Source organism: Chinchilla lanigera, unplaced genomic scaffold (assembly GCF_000276665.1).
Source record: "Chinchilla lanigera isolate Chin_1 unplaced genomic scaffold, ChiLan1.0 scaffold00101, whole genome shotgun sequence".
NCBI classification, from domain to species: Eukaryota; Metazoa; Chordata; class Mammalia; order Rodentia; family Chinchillidae; genus Chinchilla; species Chinchilla lanigera.
The window spans coordinates 530,374-556,046 of record NW_004955502.1 but is presented as its reverse complement, the minus strand read 5'-3'; the positions used below and the strand labels follow the sequence as shown (position 1 = coordinate 556,046).

The following is a 25,673-nucleotide window of genomic DNA, read 5'->3' as shown; positions in this document are numbered from 1 at the left end:
TTTTGCATTCTTGTAAATAATGGTTTTTTAGTCAGGTCTCTTTCTGCAAATTTGAGCTACTTTAAGCAGAAGGGAAGCAATTCATTTGGAAGATATTACGTAGTTCATAGAATGTGAGAGTGCCAGAAATTCCTGTCTAGAAGCTCTACCTGATGACTCCAGAGGAAGCCTACAGCCAGCACCACTGGGCAACACCCACAGCCCAGCCCCAAGATGCCAGCTCCTGTGCCAGCACGTGACCCCAGCCCTGCTGTCCCCGCTTGAACTTGCCTGGAGTAGAGACTATGCTTTGCCCCTCCCTCCCTTCCTCCCCTCCCTCCCTTCCTTCCTCCCTTCCCTCCCTCCCTCGCTCCCCTCCTCCTTCTCCTTCTCCTTCTTCTTCCTTTTTCTTCCTCTCTCCTTTCTTTCTTTCATTCAAAACGGATGCAGTCATTTTCTAAAAAGCTTATGTGGGTTTTCATGACTACATCTGATTGGTAGAGTCTTCTATCTTGGTTGCAAGAGAAAGGTGATGTTCAACTTCTACTTTGGGAGTCCAAATCAAAGGAATTCCACAAACAGGAAAGCTTCCACATGGCTAACACCATCTAATGGCAGAAATGTTAGGGCCAATAAAAAGCACAAGTCTTGATTCCCACAACTATGTGCATGTCTATTTTTCACTCTTCCTGGGGGTTTTCTGTGTGGTATATAATATGCTATGTGCTGTATAATGCTTATACCATATGTATTAATTCATTGAACATATATTACATACTAAAACACTTGCAAAGGAATAAGAAATATTATGACTTGTATGAGTAAGATGTGTGCCACTCATTCTTGGAATTAACATCCTAATTGGGAGATGTAATGTAAACCACTAATTATAGGGAACATGAAGACACCTGTACTGTAAAAGCATTTGTACACATAGGTCATGTGTAGAGGCAAAATTCTAATCTTCTAGAGGAAGCCCAAGCTAATAATGCTGTCTGATAAGACCTATATCATTCACACATTGGTCAGTGTTCTGGGTTACACAGGGGTCTGGATGATTCTGTGTTGGTGGTAAATTCAAAGGTGATTACATATTTCAATTTTTATCCATATTAAAGTTTTTAGATCTTTCCTTCCCTTCAAAATCATCATTTTAAGCTTCATTATTGTTCAGATACTATAAAATGAAATTTTAGATTATAAAATGCCCTTGAAAATAGCAACTTCTTATGATGACACTAATGTTTTAGTTTTTAGTCTTAAAACATTATCGTTTTTAATTTACATTTCTTATGTGTACTCATTTAATAACCAACTTTAAATTCAGTAATCACATTTTCCCCTAAGCTTTGATTAGAACAATTATGGTAAATGAAAATAAGAAAGTAATTTCTTTAAAGAGATTCAAAAGCATCCTTTTCAGGCACATAAAGAAGTCTTCCAAATAGTTTTTCAACATCAGGCCTAAAAAAGACACTTTGTGTTCTTCTTAAAATACATGGATGTAAAACTTTCTCATTGTCACTTTTCATCTTTGCCTTGGTTTCCCCCAGAAGTATAGCAGAAGACAACACACAAAAAGTGCTCAATAAATAATATTGAAGAAACATCGGGCCTTTTCAATTAGACCTAGAAGACAGAAGCATCAGCAGAAAGTCACCTCAAAAGTAGGAAAATTGGGAACAGATAAAAGAGGTAGAAAAACAGATAACTGAGCTCTACAATTTATCTATTCTAATTGTTCCTTATCCCTAAACTCTCTTGATCAATAATTAGGCTTGCTTTAAAGCCTAACAATATCCATTAACACACACAAACAGTAAATGGAATCTGTAAATCGATTGTCGTGTATGGCTGAGTATTTTCTGCCAACTCACTAGTGTACACTTAACACTGACAGTAATTTCCCCAGTTGCATAATTCCCTCACATTGGCATCTGGGTGTTTTGTTTTTAAAAATATCTAATAATATGGGTGTTAGTTAGTTTTTCTATTATTGGGAAGCTGGACCCAACACCTCCAGTTTAAAGAAGAAGTAGTTTTACATGGTTCATGGTTCTAGAGGGCTCAGTCCATGGTTGGCTGGTTCTGAGAGAGAAATATCATGGCAGAAGGGCTTGGCAGAGGAAAGCTGCTTGCTTCATGAAGTTTGGGGAGCAGGACAGAGGAACAGAGCTGGAGAGGAAAAGGCTAGGACTTACATCTAGTACCCAAGGCCACACCTCCACACCTCACCCGGACACATTCAGAAGTGTGCTTTAATAATGCCCCAGGCTTTTCTTAAGCCGTCAAGTTGACACAATTAAGGTTAGCTGTCACAATGTGTAAGGAAAAAGAAAGGCTGCAAACACTGTGATTAGCGGAGTTTTTACAGCACATTTTACTCATTGTGGTAAAAGCAACTCAAAGCATGAGACACATTTCATGAAGGTCGGTGAACTATGAAAGGGTCCATACAGCTCTATTAGGGTGAGAGAGAATATAATTTTTTGCATGAGTGGCTCCTCTGGGCAACTCAGAATTTCCTCTCTAGAAATAGAAACACTATAGAAAGTCTTTTACTAGTTCTTATATTTTTGTTCTTCATCCCCACATCCTACAAATATCACACACACACACACATGTTTACACATGTACGCACACTTACATGCACATACACACAAGCAAGATAGGTGTTTTTTTGCAAGAAAGAGCCCAAATCACTGTGTCATAAAAGACACAGAAGTTTATTTTTCTGTCTTTCAGGTAGAAATGCATGTAGACAAATCAAACGGCTCCACAAAGTGAAGTTCCCACTTGCTGGTGGGAACCTCTTGGCAGGATCTTCTAAGGCAGTCAGTCAGCTGGAAGGGTGAAGACGGGAAAGGGGAGGGGAAGGTGCCCGCCTGTCCTGCCGGGCAGCTCCTCGAGCTTCCTCACCATGCTCCACTGACACCTCCTAGGCCTGATCTGATAACACGACCACCTTCAACCACAGTGAAGGCTCAGAAGCAGCATTTCTATTTTACACAGTGTCTTCCTTCCGACGCACTGCACTTTTATTACTGGGAGCAGAGGAAGAGTGAAAACCGGCAGACACTCGCAGCTGCCGTGAGGTCCCTCCTCATCCTGCCCGTGGGGAGTCTGTGGCATTTCATTTTCAGATGACACAGGACAGGTTCCTTCCTTCCCTTCCCACCCTGTGCTACCTTTCTCTCTACCCCTTCAGCCACTCTGGAACTTTATTCTTTTGTTACCAAACACACTTCTTCCGCTCAAAAAAGAGGAGAGCAATTAGTGAAGGACAGACTGACTTTCAAGATGTCAGACACTAAATACTAAGAATCTTAATAGGAAAAACTGAGCCAAATTCTACAGTTCAGCTTGTGTGTTTGCCACCTAAATTGAGACCACAGTCAATTTTAATTGAACATAAATCTCCTAAGCAGTAGATCAGTGTTTTCATTTGCTAGTAAGGAGGTTTTTTACTTGTTCCCAAAAGATGTTAAACTTTAGTAGTAGTTGCAATTTTATCACAGTGAAACAAAGGCCTGGAACATTTAATATTCTCTGGAGGAACCTCAACCACTATGTGCAACAGAATTAGTAGTGTAAGCACCAATGGAGGCTGCTCTGCAGACCCTGGTTAGCTGGGCAGCCATTCTCACATCCACAGAGAATGAGCAGTTTACAGGGATATCCACCTTCACAGAAAGAAACCAAGGGGGGAGGTGCCCACCCCGCCCCATACGTCCCAACTCTGTCTTCCCCCATCCTTCTGTGTATTGGACTTCTATACAGGGTATTGCTTTAAAAATCAAAATCTGATCTCATCATTCCCAGCCCTAATTCTATTTCCTGATGACTCAATTCTTAAAGATGTCATAGCTTAGAAGTCCTTATGCCTTTCAAGAGCTAGCAGAGAAGCATTCAAAGAGAAGTGTGTAGATTCCTGTTGACTTGTGGTTATGACATATTTTTGCAAGACTGAATGTATCTGAGAAGACCATAGTGATTCTTACGAAGCAGTCTTCCTGCTGCCTCTGTTCATAAGATTATAGTAACATGTTTGTTTCCCTGAAAGTCACAACCTATGTTTATATTTGAAGTTTTTCCTTTTGGTGGATATTGTTCTTTCTAAAGCTTAATTCTTTTCTCATGTGCAAATATATTTATCGTCCCAAAACAGTATTCCTACATATGTCAACATAACACCAAAGAAATAATGACTGGCTGACAGGCGCTCTTGCGTCTGCACATTACAGCTTCTCCACGACTTTTATTATTTATATCCATTACAGACCCCTCTCGGCAGCCCTACTTCATCTGACAAAGATCCCGTGAGGACAATAAAAAAGAGGGTAAGCATTGATAGGCTTGTGGTTAATTATGAAAGTTCGATCTTTTCATGCCGATAGATTAGCTGCATAAGCCAAAATAACATCTCAAAAGGAAGAGCTAAGAGTTCTATTCTAAATAAAATACTCCAAGAATTTATTTCTCTCTGCATCTGTTTCTTCGTTTTCCAGCTCGTACTTCTTCATGGCAACAAAATATCGAATGAAAGTCTCTCCCAGAGCCTGTCTCAGACACTGGTCCTCCTCCAGGGCCACAAGCGCATCTTCCAGTTTCAAAGGGATCTCGGCAGCAGGTGGCTGGTAAATCCCCGTGCTATCACCTGCCCCGACAGAGGCATCCTCGCAGCTCTGCAGCCCATCCAGGCCTGCGGCGACGGTGGCAGCCAGCACCAGGTAGGGGTTGGCGGTGGCCGAGCCCAGCTTGTTTTCTATCTGGGTGCCTCTCCCACCGTGACTTTTGATGTTGAAAGCACAGCTGTTGTCGTTGTAGCCCCAGGTCGTAGGCACAGACGTGGCCTTTAGGTCTTTGCTGTCCTTGCAGTAGCGCTTTCGGCAGCTGACAGCGGGTGCCATCAGGCAGCTGAGGGCCGCAGAGTGTTTCAAAAGTCCTGCCAGCCACTTCTTCCCGGGACCTGCGAGCTGCTCAGCTCCAGAACTGCAGCAGAACATGTTTTTCTTCCCACTGACATCCCAGACACTATGGGACAAAATTCCTGAATTGCAGAAGCCAGTCTCAACGAAAAAGCTGGCAATGTAATTATATTTCCTGGCCACTTCTTTCACACCTGTTCGGAGGGTAAATGCATTATCAGCTGAACTAATGCCAAACTCAGGCAGAAAACAGATTTCCATCTGACCGGGCCTGGTAGAAGAGGAAAAGCTCTCTACGGTGGCCCCAGTATGATACAAGCCATCCACAAGCTCCTGCATGAAGGGCTGGTCGTGATTATACAGAAATGTCGAAGCAGGAAAAGACACAGCCTTCGAATTGATAACTTCAGGCACACCAAAAATGCAGAAGTCATAGAGGAAGGCAGAGAACAGGGAGAAGCCGGCGTCCTGCAGCTGGTTCAGCTGTCTCTTGGCCATGTACCTGGGGGAGGTCAGCAGAGGTTCCCCAGTCACGGTGAAGGTGTCGCAGATCACTCGAGCGGTTCTTTCCACCCACGGCAACACTCTGAAGGTCGAGAGCTCCGGCATTAGAACGATGTCACTATTAAAACAGGTGGCTCTTATGTGATTCAGTTCATTGTCCTTAGGATTTGGGATCAATTCAAGATAACCTCGGGGCATGAAAACACCCTGGGTCACTTTTTCCTAAGGAAAGAAAAGGAGAAATTAACTAAGGCAAAGGGAAGTGCTGAGGAAGAGCTTTGTTAATGAGAAGAGATGTTTCAGAATAAAATCTCCAATGGTACCTTTATCAACTATGAGTGTTTTAAGCCTTGAAGGTTTTATAGGCTGCTAGAAATGAAAAACAGCTATAAAACATATATAAATGCATAAATAATGATAAAGAAAATCTGCTTATTGCAAAAGACAAAGGTAAAGCCTTATGAAAATATTTGAAATCATCATCAAAAGTACTTTGTAAAGTACCTTTTATTTTATGGTATAGTTGCCAAAATCTCAGATAAGGCCTTACTTTGGTTTATTTGAATTGTACATACTTATGGGGTACAGTAATGGTAATTCCATACATGTTTACAATGTTTACTGATCAAATTGGGATAAGTAATATTTCCTCTGCTTATCATTACTTTATGTTAGCACCTTCAAGCACAACTTTTCAAGTTATTCATAAAATATCCAAATGTTTTGAACAACAATGATAAACTTAGAACTCTTACTTAATTGTATTCCAGTGCCCATTTTCCAAACGCCTTCTAGGCCCCCTCCGCTACATTTATTCTGTCTTCTGTTAATCATTATTCTACATTTAGAGCAACTTTCTTGAGGATCCAAATATGAGAGGGAATATGTGGCATTTGTCTTCCTTTGTCTGATTTACACCACATAACATAATGACACCAGTCCCATTCATGTTGCTGTGAATGATGGGATCTCTTTCTTTTTGTGCCTGAATAATATTTTACCATGAAAGCATACCACATTTGCCTTGGTCATTCTTCCACTGATGGGAATCTAGGTTGATTTCATACCGTAACACCGTGAATAGTGTAGCTAATAGATCTGTGCCCTGTAACCAGCTCTCTTACTCCTGGATACGTGTCCAAATGAAACGCGATAGCGTATCAAGAGATACCACAACACTTGTGCTTGTGGCATCCTCTGTTGAAGCCCTGCATGAACTGGCTCTCAGAATTCTGCAGCAGAGAATCATTCCTCAGTCTTTGTCAGAAAGCTGACTGCGGTCAGACTGACAGCACAGTTTCACGCCTTTTTCTACTCACTGTCTTGGCTACTTTTCTCTCATTGCTGAGACAAAATACCCAATGTCCAAAATTAAGGGAGGAAAGGTTTATTTAGCTCACAGTTTGTGGAGGTTTCAGTCCATACTCGGCTGGTTCTAAGGCGGGGTGGCAGAAGGCAACAGTTCATGGCGGTGGAAGACAGCAAAAGCAGCAAAAGCAGAAAGGGAGGAGCAGCAGGAAAAGCAAGACACTTCCCCTCCCTTACACCGTATGCAAACTACCCACCCCAGGGCAGGTGTAGCACTCACACCCATAATCCCAGCATTGGACCATGCATCAATCATAAACTCTAGAAGCCCGCCCCATTACTGCACGAGGCTTTGGGAGGACACCCAGACACAAACCATAACACTGACTTTTACAATCTGCTTAAGAATTAACTACCTCACTGTCTCATGGAGCCCCAGAGAATTCGTCTGTGAATGTGGACCTATATCTCCAAAGTTACAGTTTCCAAAACACTCTGACCTCCAAGTCAATGTGAACTGTTTGTCTACAGATCAAACCTCAAGTCATCACACTTTTATTAATTACTGGTGTGAACTCTGGCAACTCACTAGGGATGAGCCTTGATTTCCATATCCATAAGATAAAAGTGTTCAATTTGACCATTGCTAAGGCACTTTCTAGCTATATCTATCTGGGGTTCAATGGATTTGGTCATTTATTTAACTTTTGCTGTGTATCACACAAGAGGGACGTGATGAGGTTATAAAATTGAAGAAAGACATAAAACAATTTCTGGAAATTGTGTACAATGTCAACAAAACTTCATATGTTCAAGGTTATACTAATGGGTGGAAAAGAGGTTCTGACCATAAAATGAGGTTCTCATGAAGTTAGCTAGCTTTGTGAGGTTAATGAAACATCCTAACATTCTGCCAGCCAAACTGTTTTCTTATACTATTCTCAGATCTCAAAGAGTCAGGCTACCAGGAGGGTTGATGTGGAAGGAGAGAATGCGTAGGTCCCTGGGTGTGCCTGGGAGCCACTGACTCCTCCTTCCACAGCTACTGCACACATTGTCAAATCCCATTCGACCTGGCTCAGCTGAATCTGCTTTTATCAGCAATAAATTTGAGTGAGACAAGCACTTTTTGGTGCTTACTTAATTTTTCAAATTACTCAAGGATTCATCCACGTCAGTTTATAAACACACACACACACACACAGAGTGGGATCTCTGAGCAACCACTTCAATATGGAACTCTTCAACTCAAATATTCGTTGCAAGAAATCGTGTCCTTTCCCTCCTCATACTTTTCTTCCTTTGAGCATCTCTATATCCATTCTGCATGTCTGAAATGAGCAATCAGATATTTTATCCTTGAAGTTTGTAGGAGTTCCTGTAGTTCAGATCTGCTCTGTGTCCCCATCACTGTGAGCAGAGAGCAACTGATTTCCATTTCAACTCAAAAGTCCTCTGCACACTTGCGAGCCACAACCTAAGTCACACTTTATCTTCCAGCCTGTTTGATCCATATTTTTAGGCCCTACTTTCTAATACTGTCACTTTCTTTATTATTTTTCAGACATGGTGAATTTAAGCTACTCTCTATTAGTTGTAGATAATGCATAGACGCATAAGGATACCTCTTGTTCCTGACAATAAATTACCTTCTCATCAATAGATGTAAAATACTGGATGTAAAACACTTTTCAATAGATGTAAAACTTCATATCTCAAAAAATAAATAAATAAATAAATAAAACTTCGTACCTCAATGTAGATCACTCTAAACTCAATAAAAATTCCTGCAGTATAATTCAAAATCCTATGACAACTGAAATTTGGACCACAATAAAGGTTATCTTTTGAAATAACCCAAGAATTAGGTCTGAATTCTATAATAGTATGTCATATTTCAATTAGATCAAAGACAGAACCCACATTATCTCCATCTGATATAAATAAAAAGCACTCTTTGGTTAGAACAAAGACAGTATAAATGGATCTGCTGGCCCACACCTGTAATCCCAGCACTTAAGAGGCTGAGGCAGGAGGATCACTCCATAAATTTAGGGTCAGCCTGAGCTACACAATGAGTTCAAAAGTAGCCTGAAGTATATGGACAGACCCTTTCTCAAGCAAAAACAAAAACAAAAAACAACAAAAGACTGACTATAATTTGACTGAAAGATTTCAATGTGCCACTCATAATACCTAAAGCTTGGAAGCAGCCTATATGTCCATCCACAGATGTGGATAAAGAAAATGTGGTCTTTACATAGAATGGATCGCTATATTGCAATAAAAAGGGTGACTCTAAGGCATTTGTAGGGGAGTGAATGCCTCCTGAGACAATGTTAAGTGAAATAGATCAAACAGCACATGGTTTCTTTATATGAGAAAACCACAGTGCAGATAAATTAGAGACCAAAAGAAAAGATGGGCAATGGGAAACAAGGAGCTAGACCCTTTGCCAACAGGAAGTAGACCAAGAGATGGGGGAAGGGAAGGAAGGAAGGAGAAGGGGAAGTGGAAAGAATGCAGATGCACTGTGTCCTTGCACCAGCTTGCCACCAAGAATGGAATCATTATGTTCTTCAATATATACTAATAAAAAGAAATAATTTTTAAAAAGACTTAAATGTGCTCAGGTCTGGAAGGTATTTAACCTTTGCTAAGCTCTTTAAAAAATATAGACACCATTTTATCATGGGTTACTCCTTGTGCTTTTTCCAATTATAAAAGTCTCCTTTATTTTTACTAAATGATATTCTTTTAAAAAATCAATTATTTCACAGTGCTGCACGCCTGTCATCCCAACACTCTGAGTGGCTGAGTCAGGAGGATCACAAGTTTGAGTCCAGCCTGGGCAGCTCAGTGATTTAGCAAGAACCTGCCTCAAACTAAAATAGAAAAGGGCTGGGGACGCAGCTCAGGGCACGGACCCTGGTTCATCTACAGTGACCGCTCCTCCCCCAGTTTCTTATTTTAAATTTAGTAATAAATAACACAGCTCAAAGAAATAATCAAAGAGGCAGGAGAGGTGAGCTGGCTGCAGTGGGTGCAGTCAAACAAGAGCGAGTGCACGGAGCCGCGAGCGGAGAGTCAGACCCACGTCCCTGCCTCCTTCCCGGCACCACTCTCTGCAGGGCTTCAGCGCAGCCCAAGGTTTCTCTGCTGTTTCCGAGCCTCCCCCTCTGCCTCGTTGCAGAGAAGATGAATGATGCTCTCTTCTATGCTTCATGGTCTAATTTAATAGTGCCCAAATCTACATTTTATTTTGTACAAAAAAGTTTTAAAATTATTCTTAGAAAGAACTAAATTACTATTTGCTAAGCCCTAGGCAGACTCAAACAATGGGCTCCACACTTTGTCCAGCGAGTCTCTCCTCTCCAGTTGTCTGTGTAGACAAACGCACACATTGAGCTTGCACAGACAAGCCTGCCTCTAACATCTATTCACAATAAATCTTCACCCAAAAGTTATTTAAGCTTAAATTACACATATTCAGGGTGCATGTAGTCATTATGATTTATACCTTCAAACATTCCCAAATGAATTTAAACTGTTTTGTTAAATATATATACAGATACTCTGAACATTAAATGAGAAAAAATAAGTAGGTCATGAAATGAGAAAGTGAGCTATTAAAAACAGAGACAAGAATAAGCATACCATCTGAGGGGTGTGTGAGGAGTCTATCAAAATGCCATGGTAAACTTTTTCCTAGCTGAACTGCAGAAAGGGGAATGGAGTTCTGATATGTTGGCTATTAACTAGTTAATGGAAAATATTTGGGATAACAATTTGAAAATGCAGAAATTTTCTTTTTATGTTAATTATATCAATCTTCAAAAACAAAACAAACAGGGGCTGAGGATTTAGCTCAGCAGCACAGTGCCTTCCTGGCAAGCACAAGATCGTGAGGTCAATTCCTGGTACCGGAAGAAAAACAAAAAAGAAAAACAGCCACAACAGAAGAGCACATTATGGTGGTACAGGGCTGTAATTCCAACACTCCGGAGGCAGAGGCAGGAGGATCCCCATGAGCTCAAGGCCAGCCTCAATTACACTAGCAAGACCATGTCTCCAAAAATATTATATCAATCTTCAGCATATGTAGACAGTATATTAAGTTTTATTTTGTAAAGATGTTCCACAGGGGAATAAAAGTACTGTCATGAATGAAGTAAATTATTAGGATTTGAAAAAAGATTGAAGGACAGTTTTACACTGCATCCCTGGCAAGTGTGTGAATTTCAGGAGCTGTATGTTTCCTTACTGGGCAGGAGAGGTTCATGTGAATTGTCTTCTGGACCCATCCACACACAGTAAAGTTCACCTTTGTTATCAGAAGTAATGGTCATGTATTCTTAACTGAGTGAAGAAGAAAAAGTATCTATAGTCAAATACAAATATCTTACAAACAAATACAAATGTGTTAGAACCATTCGAAAAGTTTGTTTGGAGATACTCTGCTTCCCCCAATAGAAGCAACTAAGAAACATTACAGTCTGATATTAAAGTGATAAAAGTATGACATTCTAAAAGTAGTTAAGCTGAAAGAATGCTTAATTTTTATACTTCGTTAGATAGTGCTGACTGATATCCCTTCCTAAACATTTGATGTTTAAATATCACAATACATCTTTTCTGTTTTGTTTTGTTTTTGAGGGAGTACTAGGAATCAAACTCAGGACCTTGCACTTGCCAGGCAGTCACTTGTGCCAGTGAGGTATATCCCTAGCCCCAAATCAGTTATTAAAATAATACATAAAACTGACCCCACTAAAATCTTAGCAAGTCTTAAAACATATAGCAAAATGCAGTGTTTCATTATAACATTATTTTCAAGAACTTCATATTCATTAAGTCATCCAACAGCAATCGGACATTTTCTTATCAGAATTAGAGCTGACAGGTATATATTTTTTTATCTAGCAAATTCTTTCTAGTTAATCATTTTTCCCTTTCATATTTGCTCTTGGGTCTTCTGTTGCAATTTTCTCATGTCAAATAAAATGTAATCTTCATAATTGCAATAAGAAGAGAAGATAATTCTGTGAAGGGAAATTATTCAAGGCAGAAGGGCTAAAATTACCAGTCTTAATTGGTTTTCTATTTCTATTGGGTACAGGAATTGTTGTCGGAGAGCTGAGAGTATATGTTAAGCTCCTTGGGGAGCAATAATGTGTTTGGAGAGGGATGAGGGGAAACACAAGATAAATTATTGTTTTTCAGCTTGAATTGCTGTGTAGATTACAAGAAAATAAGGGCGCATAATAAGGACCATTTGCTTGCTAATGGTCATGAAATTACATTCAGTTATAACTGTAGGCAAAACTCACTTGGAAGAAGTATGCAGGGATGGTCTTGGATCTAGACACGCCATGTAGGTCTGTTGCTTCAAAACGCACAAACTGGAGGTGATTTTTGGCCATCTCTTGCTTAATATGTTTCATTTTTGAAGAAAGTTGAGGTGGAGTCAAAATTTGAGTGCTGTTCCTAGCACGATCTAAAAATAAAGGATGTTCTAGGTCACAACAATGATTACCAAGAGGCAAAAGGAGAATTGAGTCTAGTGAACTGGTCATTATGGCAGAATTCATCCCGTGTCTGTCATGAGAATCATGCTTCCACTTGGACATCCTACCTTTCCCACCCTGCCTCGACCATCTTCCCAAGAACATTGTATCAAGACAGCCTAGGAAATTGTTTATCAGTTGGACTAGGTTAAATTAACATAGTTTGCATAAGCATACAGCAACATGGTGCATAGGTACTTCCTGAACATTCCTTTGCTTATGGAAATTAGAACATGTTTGTGTTACATTTGGTGTTCTTTTTAAGAATGAGGGTGTAGATGAAAAATTTGTACTGCATACTTTTAAAATAAGAAATGCAATAAAATGTCCTTTTCAAGACTTTTAAAATAGTCTACAAATTCTAAAACCAGAGATAAATCACCTAACCTAACCAGTTCATTAGCTTGAGTCCCAGAGAGGCACAAAGAGGTATCTCAAGTCATTACAGTTCACTGTTGAGATGGAAATTAGGATCTGGGCTTCACGACTCTTGCTGGCAGGTTGATTACCACAAAACAAATAATCACATCCGTAGGCACATAGAAGGCCCAGGCCCAGAGTTCACATTGATTAATCACTGGAGCCCCAGAGAGTAGTAGTACAGTAGCACAGAGCAGTAGTATGGTACCCTTTCAAATACAGTCTTTGCCTGGCAACTTCCTCACCCTCTCTTTGCCTCTGCTTTCCACTGATAGAACAGTAGCTACCGCACAGGCTTGTTACACGGATCAAACAAGTAACTCAGCAGCTGCTGGCAGACAGCAAACACCACACAAGGGCTGCTCCCCATGCACCAATCACTCTAACCCTGGAAAATGCTCCTCACATCAGACCTATAACTGAGCACCTCAGTCTGTCACATCTGACACTGAACAGCTATCATTTAACGTGATTCTTGAGTACCCTTTTTCAAGATATAATTAGGCTTTAAAAATAAGCATAAAGATTGACAGCTTAAGAATATAGATTTAGCAAATTTTAAATATATGAAGCATGAGGAAAACAAATTACTGGTTCTACCTATGCAAATATATTAGATATAATGTCCTGTCACTGACATGTTTAGCTACTCTGAGATTCCTGAGGCTTTATAACTCCCTCCCATTTAACATAAACAATTACTCCATATCAATTGCAATGTTTCATACAAAATTAGCAGTTTTGGTGTTCCCCAGCTATGCTGAAATATTGGGTATTTGGCCCAAGTTAAATAATGTTCTTTAAACAAAATACAATTTATGAGCCTTTTATAATATGCAAATTTGCAAATGATCACTATTCTAAACATAATAAGCAATTATGTATAAACTGTAAAGAAGGTCTCTCCTATAAAAGAAAAATGATAATTTTATTGGTTCACTGGAAGTCTCATGACAGGTAATCTTACTAGTAATTTCCCTTATCTGTATCTTCTAAATTTTCTGCAAGATATATGTATTATTTTAAAATAAAAGTATTCACCAATTCAAGATAGATTTTTTTTCATCACCACCTACTGTTCATACTGGATACATATCTAAGAAGTTGCCAGAAAAATCTCTGCCCTCATAAAACATTAAATTAATGAGTAGGAAAACTATAGGCAAAAAATATGCCATCAAATGCAAAGTTGGAATAATTTCATAAGACAGAATATTTAAATCTGTGAGACTTCATGGCAGTGCACTCCAGTCCAATTCCTGATTCACTTTAATACCCAGAAGGTGACTGAACCGTGAATGTAATTATCACTTTGCTGGGGTTACCATAACTAATACCCTCATCTAGGAAGCTGAAACAGAAATTTCTTTTCTCGTTGTTTTGGATGTCAGAAGTTGAAGATGAAAGATGTCAGCAGGGTTGTAGCTTCCAAGGCCTCCCTCCTGGGCTGGGTCATCTTCCAATATATTCACATGACCGTCCCTCTGTGTGTATCTGTCCCGATTTCCTCTTCGGAGGACACCAGTGACACTGGGTTAGGGCCCATCCTACTGATCTCATTTAAACTTAACCACCTCTTCCAGGATGCTGGCTCCAAATTCAGGCCCATTCTGAGGCTGTCAGATAAGACTCTAACATGAGAGAGTTGGGGAGATACATGCAGCCGTGAGAGGGTATCATCCATTTGCATTTTCTTCAGTGTTCTCTGTTTCCATGTATGCCCTTCTGTGGGTCATGTTGTACAATCCCCTGTCCTGCCTGTTACCCCACATTTGCTCCTTAGTCCCAAGAGAGTGAGGTCTTAGTTTTACCAGTCGCTCTTTTCTCAGTTCCTGTAGCTGTGCAGGCCAATGATAGGCACTCAGTACTGCCTTAGTAGTTATATGGGTGGAAAAGTGCATGAGTTAATCTCGCCTTTGTAGTTTAACCTTGTCTAATTAAGAAGTAAAAATCCGCACCGTGTATTTTAGAATGTATACTTAGTGTCAAATTTTTCACTTAAAATTTCAGTTCTTTCACCTATTATCAAAACTCTATCCAATCTAATTTCATTTTCAAGGGATCAACTGATCTTGCTATATCATTGTTTTAATCTCTTTCCTTCAATAAATCATATTTGTTACCCACAATTAAACCTTCGCGTTAGCCTCTTCCAGCCACTTGTGATGAACAGCAGCAGATAATCTCTGGGCCCCATTTGTTTTCCTTACAGTGTGATTCCTGAGAGGTGTTCTCCTATCCTGTCTCCTTAGAAGACTAGTAAATTAAATCACTGTGCTTTCATAGAAGTTTTTACTGCTTTGAATGTTTAGAGGGAAAAATTAAGAAAACATTGAAAAAAACTCTTGAAGCTCTATAGCAATTAGAAGGTCCTGGAAAAATGTTATCTGTGTTTAGTGACAATGAAGACATATCTTAGTTACAGAGAAGAGAACAAGCCATGGTCACTTATAAAAGGAAGACTGATTGACAACTGGTGTTATGGCTTGTGTCTAGATGTCTCCCAAAGCATCATATGGTCATAGGTTGGGATTTTTCAGAGGTGGCTGGATCTAGCATGTGTGACACTGGAATTGATTCATGGTGAAATGCTAGGCTCAAGGGCACTAGGATTAAAGGTGTGCGTGCTACCTGCCCTAAGTAGCCTGGATAAGATATAAGGGGTAGAAAGAGCTATGGTCATCCCTTGCTGCTTTGCTACCTTCTGCTCACCATCAACTATTTCTCCTCTGCTATACCTCTCTGTGATGCCACCCTGCCTTAGAGTCAGCTGATTATAGGCTGAAATTTCCACAAACTGTGAGCTTTTCCTCCTTTAACTCTGAGAAAGTAACAACAAGAAAAGCAACTAAGACAGAATTTGGTACCAGAGAAGTGGAGTTGTTGCTGTGACTGTACCTGACCATGTTGCTCAAGAGCCTTTGGGACTGACTTGTGGGAAGAGTTTGGAAAGGCTCCAAGATGCCATCTGAAAAAGTAGAGCTGGGACATGTTAGGTGGTACATGATGGGAGATTTTGGACAGAGATCAAAAGACTGGAATGAAGACAGAAATTATTCCAGCAAAGAGAAGGACCAGGAGGTTTCTGCTGATAAGGTCTGCATTGATTGTTGGATTCCAAATGATGTATGTTATGCCTTGGCAGAAAGTTTATCTGCACTTTGTTTATGTCCAGAGACTCTGCCTGAGACTAAAGGTGGTGAACTAGTAAATGTGGCAGAAGAAATTTCAAGGCAGTCCAATGTTGATGTGGTAGCATAGCTACTGTGAGGGTCTTTTAGCTAGATTTATATTGAGGATCAAGGGCAAAGAGCCCAGTGGAATGACTTAAATGTTTTGAGTTTGGGTGGAAAGGAGCTTCCAATGTTTTGGCCAAAGTTGCAGCCTGCAAAGATGGAACAGAGTAGAAATTGGTTGCTAAAAAGACTAGCAAGGAAAAACCAAGTATTTCAGAAGAAGATAACAGAAGAGCTGGCCTGAGGGCATCACAAGAATCAACAGGACTCCGATTTCCATATCCTCAGAGTTGCAAAGCTGACTTTGCTTTGAAAAAAGAACCCCAGAACATCATGTTCCAGAATGGTAGTGGCATAGAGAATTTTTTCCTCAGAACTAGGTTCAGAGTATTCAGTGATCTAGGAGCTTGACCCCTACAGTCAAGAGAGAAGGAAGCCTGGCTGCTCCAGCTGGCGGCAGACCTTGGCATCATCCATGTGGTGCTGGTTTTAGGTGCCTACAAAATGCAAGAGTTATTAGGTCAGGAAGGCTTCCACTCAGATCTCAGAAGAAGGCCTTGGAGGTCAGGCAGTGTGCTCCTGAGAGGATGATGTGTGAAGCTGTGAGTATGATGCCAAAGGTACAGTGGAGACCCCTGAAGTTTTGAGAAGCCAGAAATGAGGATCATCTGAGGAAAAAATGTAAGAAGCAGCAGAGTTGGCTGAAGAGACAAACCATGAGACATACAACCACTGGCAGTGCCCTAGGGGAAGAACCACCCAAGCCCTTTGGACTTCACATCTTGCTGTACATGAGACTACAGGTCTTGATGTTTGCCCTGCTGGATTTTGGTCTTGCTTTGTTCCCATTACTTGCTATCCCCTTGTTTGTAACTTTTGGAATAGAAACGTCTTTTTTGTGTCATTGAATGTTAGAAGTGCTTAACTTTAGTTTAATTTGTACAGGGGCTCACACCTAAGAGTTTCCCTTAAATCTCAGAGACTTGGGATTTGGACTTTTCTGCAACGTTGAAACTCCTAGGACTTTGGCAACTCTTGGAGATGGACTAAATGCCTTTTGCATAAAAGTTTGTGCATGAGTCTTTGGGGGCTCCAGAGGCAGAATGTTATAGCTTGGGTCTAGATGTCCCCCCAAATCTTGATGCAGTCATAGGGGAGGGCTTTTTCAGAGATGGCTAGATCTAGAATGTGTGACACTAGAATTAATAGTGCAATGATAGGCTCAAGGACACTGGGATTAAGGGTGTGAGTGCCATCTGGCCTAAATAACCTGGTTAAGATATAAGAGATAGAAAGAGTTGTGGTCACCTCATGCATGTTTTGCTACCTCCTCTCTGCCATTAACTACTTCTCATCTACTATGCCTGTCTACAATGCCACCTTGCCTTGAAGCCAGCCAATTATGGACTGAGACCACTACAAACTGTGAGATAAATAAACCTTTGCTCCTTTAACTTTAGGTGCAGAGTATTTTGTCTCAGCAACAAGAAAAATAACTAAGACAGGCTTTCAGAAATACTAATTTTTTAATGAGAAGTACATTATTGAGTGTACACTGTGGTATATTTGGATTTTGTATTCCTAGGAAGCCATACTCCTTCCCACAGACATGCAGTCCTTCAACCACAGGGGTACAGGGAGACTACCCCACATGTACCAGCATGACCCCATGCTTCACCATATCACCTTAGCCAACAGTGTGGAATGTCAGGTAGAACAATGAGCAGGTACAATGCATGAAAAACAGCAACAATAATGTAGGAGGGGTATATACAGGGGCTTAACTTTGAAAAATTACATCGTTTTTGGAAAAACTAAAAGTACTTAGCACAAAGAAAAAAATCTTATCAAACTTTCATGTGCACATTTTAATTGTTGATTGTTATATTTCTATGTGTATGTTTTTTCTAGTATCCAAGAGAGTTTTAACCAATACACTTCATATGCCAAAATAGTTATATCACTATCAGTAACTCAGACTTAGAATTTCACTTTTAGAAAAGACTTGAAGTTGGGCATGGTATGCTTGCCTGTGATCCCAGTACACTGGAGGATCACAAATTCCAGTCCAGCTTGGGTACCTTAGTGACTTAGAGAGACCCTTTCTCAAAATATAAAATGAGAGAGACATAGGAGGGAGGGAGCGAGGGAAGGAAGGAAGGAAAGAAGGAAGGGGGGGAGAAAGGAAAGGAAAGAAGGAAGGGAGGGAGGAAAGCAGGCAGCCTGGGGATGTGGCTTCATAGAAAGCCCTGGGTTCAATCCCAAGTACAAATGAAGGAAGGAAGGGAAAGAGAGAGGGAGAGAGGGAGAAGGGATGTGAGAGCTCTTCTGTGGCAATGCCTATGTTTTTCAGATAAGCAGCATACAGGATAAAGAAAACTGAAATATGCTTTTAAAATGATAGATTTAGAAATTATTTTGCATTACAAATGGCAAGCTAGCATTCCTTAGTCAAGATTACATTATCTGTACTTCCAACACAAATTTGGAATTAGCAGCTAGAACCATGCACCCACATTTGTTCCAGAAACTTTAACAGTTAGTCCTTATCAGAGTTTGGGTTAAATTCACCAGCCAGAGCACTGGTTGCTATTTTTGGAGATGATGATTTTACTACTGTAGTTTGATCCTGGCAGTCCTTGTCACTGTGTGACAGATGAGATTCAGCAGTTTTGCTCATGTCTCCCAGTTTGTGACACACCATTTGGTGTCTGGTCCTCTCTGTAGCTGTAGGGAATGTATTAAAACACTTAGCCATTGTTGCCAGTTGTGTTTTATATAAAATGGAGAGGAAACAAGAAGCTAGACTTAGTGATAGAACACTTACCTAGCATGTACCAGGTCCTGAACAGGGCCTGGCACCCCAAAAAAAAAACACAAATGAAGGAGAAAAGGAGAAAAAAGATAAAGAGGAATACTTGGGAAAGTGGTGAGCCCTAGGTAGTGACAGGCCAAAAGAAGGATAGTGAGAGTGATCCACCATAGCCGGAAGTCCTAAGCCGTAGGAAAGGTGCACCTGCTCTTTATTGTCACCATGTGCTGCAGTCCTCCTGCCTATGCCTTGGGACACTGCCACTCCTAGCATTAAGTTTGCTGTCATCCAAGTTAATGCTCAAATTCAGAACTGATTCAAACCTGCTGTAGCCCAGCCAGAATTCCAGCACATGCTAAGAAAATTCATTGTATTTCTTTCTCTTGTGCTCTGCCTTCCAAATCCTCAGTAAAGATCTCTTCATTCGGGGCTGGGGATTTAGCTCAGTGGCAAAGCGCCTGCCTGGCAAGCGCAAGGTTGTGAGTTCGGTTCCCGGTACCGGAGGAAAACCAAAAAAACAAAACAAAAAAAAAAGATCTCTTCATTCCTTCTCACTAAAAAATGTGATTCTCTTCATATTTGCTTTTGTTCTTCTGCTTCACTCTCTTTTTTTCCATTATAATCATCCTAGTTCTCACCATTCTTAAATTCTTAATATTTTGCTTCCTTATTTGAATATTTACATAGAAATATTATATACATGTCATCTTTTATGTCACTTATGTGGCAGTAAATTTCATTCTATTGTTCTACTTCTCCCAAAGGAAAGAAAGTATTTATGGGGAAAAAATACCAACTAGAGATCATCACTGACCACACCATCTTTGAGAGATCAAAGTAGTTAGATACCATTGGAATTCGATGTGTTCATTTCTCTCACTTGAGTGGAACAAAGATGTGATTTGATGACTTTCTTTCGTGTCCTTCTTAATTTACTCATCCTGCTGGCTTCAGCCTCATTGCCATCATCTTTTGTCGTGTCCTATAAAAGTAAGTAAGCAAAAATTCAAATACCATTCCACACAAACAATTAAATTAGGATGCAAAAGAATATGACATTGGGTAGCTAGATTTTCAAATGTGCACAGGAGACATTTTTTAAATTTCATTTTAAAGAGAATAAAAACTAATAATAAAACATTAGAAACAATACAGAACTTCACAAAACAAGATAATAGGAATTCAACAATGGTTATTATATTGCATATTGTTGTCTTCAAATGTTGTTCAGAGTACCAGAACAGGACATCAAAATATTAAGAATTTAAGAATGGTTGTTATATTGCATATTATTGTCTTCAAATGTTGTTCAGATTACCAGTTGTTCAGATTACCAGATATAAACATGCAAAATTGGTCAAAAACATTTAGGCATTAACTGTTCCTTTCAATAAGCCAATAGAAACCAGCAGTATAATTATCTTAGCTATGGTGTGTGTGTGTGTGTGTGTGTGTGTGTGTGTGTGTGTGTGTGTGTATTTTTTTCTTTTCTTTTTTTCTTTTCTCCTTTCCCTCATCCCAGTTCTTTCCTTTTGAGCAGTTTCTTTCCCTTTCACAAGTAGATAAATTTTGTCATCACTCCATTTGTTTGAATATTACAGGCCGGATTTTTCTCTACCTTCTTTTATGAGTGACATAGAAAATATCATTAAGTAAATTAAGATCTAGTCTAACTACTTAGTATTTGTCCATTTTTTACTTTGGAATATATTATATTATTTGATCCTAAATAGTCTCATAAAACCAACTTCATCAGAAAAGCATATGATGTATTTTAGGATCTCTAATCTTTGTGACCAAAAGTATAAGCATCCAAAAGATTGTATTCTCTTTTCTCTTTCCAGTCATCCCCTCTCATCCTTCTTGCATCAATGCTTACTTTTCTTCAAAAAAGTACTTTCATTCATAAATTGTTATTTTGTGACTGGTTTTAAATGGATAAAAGAAATGTCATACTCTGGCCGGGTGTGATGGTAATCCCAGGACTCAGGAGGCTCACTGCAAATTCAAGGCCAGTCTGAGCTACACAGGGAGTTCAAAGCTAACTTGACATGCATAGAGAAACCCTGTCTCAAAAAAAAAAAGAAAGAAAGAAAGAAAGAAAGAAAGAAAGAAAGAAAGAAAGAAAGAAAGAAGAAAAGAAAGAAAGAAAACAAAAAATGTAATACTCAAACTAATTTCTAGTTTGGGAAAATTCAAAGAAATACATTTAAAGCAAAATATCCTCACTTTAGCCTTTTAGTTAAAGTCGTTGACAAGCTACTGCAGCAGGAAACCAGGCAGTGAGGTAGAAGCTAGCAGTGGTAGCTCAGATGTCTCAATATTGACAGTGGGAAGAGTCACCTGTAGTCCTAGTACACAAAACAAACTCTCACTAGAAAAAAATTGTTTCTAAATTAACTGGTGAGGGCAGGGATATAGCTCACCAGCACAGCACCAGCCTGACAAGCATCACATCCTGAGTTCAATTCCAGTACCAAATAAATAAACAAACAAACTGTGGTGGATTGAGCACCAAGATGGCAGAGCAGCAAGCAGCAGAAAGAGTCTCTCTGAGAGTTGCCGTCCAGATGCTGGAATATAACCTTGTAAAGAAGACAAGAAGGAAGGAACAGGGTCCCCTGCACCCAGGAAGAATCTGAAGCATGAATTGAAGCCCACAGAGAGAGTGAAGAGAGAAACTTCAACAAAGAAGAAGGAGGTAGCTAGTGGCACACTGTCCCTGAGATGAGACTTACTGTGCGAGAGGAGTGATTCAAACCTACAGACAGACAGTGACTGCTGGAGACCCCAGAGGCCTCCATGGAGAGATACAGTGGTGAAAGGGAGCAGAGGATATGAAGGACTGAACTAGCTGGTGGTGAGTGCTGAAGGTTCAGTCATATGGCGCAAGGGAGTGATTGGTCAGGAGCCATCCTGGAGAGGGGTCAGTTGAGCTCAGAAGTCAGAGCAGCTGTAGGGTCAATTTAGTGCCTCCCAGCTGGGTTTAGGCCCATGGTAGGTGCTCTGATGGCTGAAGGCTGAATAAGTCTGGGCTCAGCCAGAGGCACAGGCTTGCTGTGATTATCCACAACCCTGCGAAAAAGCTACTGCTGGCTTGCTAGGATAGATCAACACGGATTGGACTCTGTCTCCACATATTGTCCTCAAGTGACAGCAGAGACATATCTGGAAGTGGGCTTTTTCTTCCCTCTGTCTTGTTTGCTTTCCTTTTTGCTGTGGTGGTGGTGATGGTTTTGGTTTTGGTTTTGGTGCTTTTCCTTCATTCTTTGATCCTGTTTTTACACAAATGTGAACATGCCTTCTAGCATCTTTGTGATTGTGATTCTGTTCTGTTCTTCTTTCTATCTCTTTCTTCTCTTTCCCTCCAGTGTTCTGCACCAGTTTCCCAAAGTTAGCATAATCCCTCTTTGTCCTCCAGCCCTACTTCTAAACTCTTCCTTTTCTTCCACTTCTCTATTTTCTCCCTAACCAATTTTAAATCTTAAACCCTGAGGACAAAATTGACATATTAAGGAACTGTATATTGCATATAATTTTCTGGTTTGTGTTAGATTTTGTTATATAATAACCATAAATATACTTCATATGGTTAAAGGTGGAAACTTAAGGGTTAGCTCACTTATAAAGGAAAGCCCGTAAAAATCACATCTAACTTCTCAGCACAAACCCTGAAGTCAAGGAGAGCTTGGAGTGAAGTATTTCAAGTTCTAAAGGAAAGTAACCTTCAACCCAGACTGATGTACCCTGCAACACTATCTTTCAAAATTGATGGAGAAATGAGATACTTCCATGACAAAGAACATCTGAGGAAATTTATGACCACCAAACCAGCACTCCAAAATGTTTTGAGGGACATTCTAGAAAGAAATAACAAGGACTACAATTTCATGAACACCTCCAGAAGGGCTATACCAGGCAAGGCAAACAATTAAGCAGAGGGAGAGAAAAAAAAGAAAGCCAATAACAGGAAAATAACATGACAAGATAAGTCATTACGTATGTTATAACCATCAACGCTAATGGCCTCAATTCACCAATCAAAAGACACAGACTGTCAGAATGGATCAAAAAGTAAGATCCAACAATATGCTACACATAAGAAACATTTTTAAGTCAAAAAAATTCATAGACTGAAAGTCAAGTGATGGAAAACAATACTCCATGGGACAGGAACCCAGAAAAACTCAGGAGTAGCTATTTTATTTGCAGGAAAAGTGAATTTTAAGCTAAGGCTGGTTAAGAGAGACAAAGAAGATCACTACATCCTTGTAAAGGGAACAATTCAAGTGGAGGAGATAACAATCATCAATTAACAGTGGTGGTTTTAAAGTTTTTTGCAATCTTCTCATTGTGCCTTGAGGGAGGGGATAGTGACAGGATGAGGGTCAAAAGCTATATTCTAAATGTTTTGAGCTATCATCTCTTCAAAGAGCAGGTTTTAAGCAGTGCCACATGTAGGGGCAGATTATACACACATATGTCCCAGCTGTTTTCCAGGGAAGATCTGTACCAGTTTTTTCATAAAATCAACTCAGTTTTTGAAGCTAAAAGAAAAAAAAAGAATTTTCATGTTTTCTCCATTTATGTGTAATTGTGATGCATTGTTATTCTCATTCTTATATTTAAAAGGAAAAGTTTCATGGAATAAATCCTGCTTTGTAATTTGTGCCTTCGCTTCTTAGTAAATTGTGGCCCCATTTACTCCAGATAATCTCATATTTGGATTTTATGGTACTCACTGTGTGTTATAGTAATATATTTTCTCCTACTAGTTTAAGATTATATTCAAATGTTTTCATAGATTTTCCCTGTATACTTTTGGTAGAATTTGGTAGCACTATAAAGTCTTATTAAACATATTCACATTTCTAAAATTGTATTACCAGAAATGTGCATTATATAATTTTATTTGTGTTAAATGTTTTACATATGTGTGATCTTTTAAACAAATCTTATTTGTAAAAGTATGTAAGAGTCAAAGGAACCAGAGCATACTAACATTCTTACTAGTTCAGCACTTGAGATTCCCCTTATCTGTAGATTGGAGGACTCAGAAGAGATGAACCTTAGGATCCAGCTTCAAACTCAGCCATCAGTTGTATAAACGACTGAATGACAATGTGCTAAAACATGGACAGGTGTATTTTCTGGCATACTCCGTGGGAAAAAGAATCTTAACTTTGCACATGAGAAAATCTAGCCTCAAAGTAACTTACCCAAGACCACAATGTATGTAGAAGACACAGTTTCCATAAAGGTCTGATTTTCTAAACCTCATTCTGCCTCCAAAATCCAGAGGTTCAAGCTCAGATAAAGTGCATTTTTATAACATTCATCAGCTTCATATAAATGAGGCCAAAAGGGAATGTTTCTTAAGACAATTTACCTGGATACCAACTGCAGAATTTTACCAATATTAGCCCAAAACCATAGTTTGAAATATATGCCTCTTATTCAAGATAAATAGTTTTTGAAGGGAGGCTTTTTTCCTAAGTGAAAAATTAATTTCCTTCTGTCTTTGATTTTATTTTATATACTGGAGTGATCACAGTATAGTCATTGGTATAATAGCTAAAACAGATTTATTGGATTGCTAATTTATTCCTTCTACAGAAAAATCTTTTATCTCTTTAATCTTTCAGTCATATTTAGGTACAGCAGGAATAACATTTCAGCAAAAATTCTACTAAACAAATTCATATGGTTTGAGTTCTAACTTTGTCTTTTCCATGAAGTAGCGAGTTCTTTCGGCCCCTTGATAGCCTCATCCATACATAAAAAAGTGGACTCACACTTAGCAGGTACATTCACATTTTAAAATTATTTTCATAACCAAGAAATATTTCATATCTTACTTAATACTCATAGCCAAACTGGAAGAATAGCTATTAGAGATATTTTGCTAAAGTAGAAATAAACCCATAGGTTTTAAATAATTTGTTCAAGGTCATTATGACTGGCTAGAAAGAATGGAAATTAAAACCTAGGTCATTTATTTAGAGTGCTTCTCCCATTATCTCTGCAGGGCAGTTTGCATAAACAGAATTTCATCTATATTATATAAAGTTGTCCACAAAGGTCATACAACTTGTTTGACTTCATCAATTATATATTCTTTCTCAACTATATATTTTAAATAATTCTTTCCTTTGTATGAGTTAGAATCATCTTCACTCATGTCACCTGACTTCATCAATCCAAAGAGGGAAAGTGTAACCTACTGTGGATAAGACACAATCAAAGACATAAAAATAAAATACAAGATAGCATTTTCAAGATTTATCTATTACAAATTGTGTTGCTATAAACATGGGTGCACATATATCACTGTAGTATGATGTTTTCATTTCTTCTGGGAAAATATCCAGAAGGAGAATAACTAAATGTCCATTAACTGAGGAATGGATAAAAGACATGGTATTGTTATACAATGGAGTACTACTCAGCTATAAAGAAAGGTAAACTTGAGGCATTTATAGGTAAACGGATGTAACTGGAGAACATACTCGCAAGTGAAATAAATCTGAGTCACATGTGTAAACATTGTGTTGCCTCCCTAGTGTAAGAAACTGAAAGAATAAATAAGATCCAAAAGGTACATAGATACTGTGAAAGGGAAAGAAACTTCTCAAAAGGAAAGAACTGGGATGAGGGAAATGAGAAAAGAAGGAAGGAAAAAAAGATACATGAACATATATAAAAGATAGCTAAGATAATTTTACTAATTTCTATTAGTTCACTGAAAGGAACAGTTAGTGCTTATATCATCTGATTAATTTTGCATGCCTGTATCTAGTAACCTAAGCAGCGACTTTGAAAATAACAATATGCTATATAATAACCATTGTTAATTTCCTATCAACCTGTTTTGAAATTCTGTACTGGTTTTAATGTTTTTCTTTCTGTCTTTAAAATT

The 25,673-nt window shown here is 39.2% G+C and overlaps 1 protein-coding gene across 2 annotated transcripts in view; it reads right to left on the bottom strand.

Moving 5' to 3' along the window:
- Positions 1–4,204: 4,204 nt before the first annotated feature.
- Positions 4,205–25,673, bottom strand: part of Lgsn (lengsin, lens protein with glutamine synthetase domain) — a 29,351-nt gene continuing 7,882 nt past the window's right edge. For both annotated transcript variants that reach the window (XM_013505813.1, XM_005406877.2), the window contains exons 2-4: positions 19,604–19,736; positions 12,050–12,216; positions 4,205–5,633 (exon numbers count right to left, since the gene is read on the bottom strand). In XM_013505813.1, the coding sequence (XP_013361267.1) occupies positions 4,431–5,633; positions 12,050–12,216; positions 19,604–19,736 (1,503 nt within the window). In that variant the 3' untranslated portion in view covers positions 4,205–4,430. The remainder of the gene's footprint in view (positions 5,634–12,049; positions 12,217–19,603; positions 19,737–25,673) is intronic.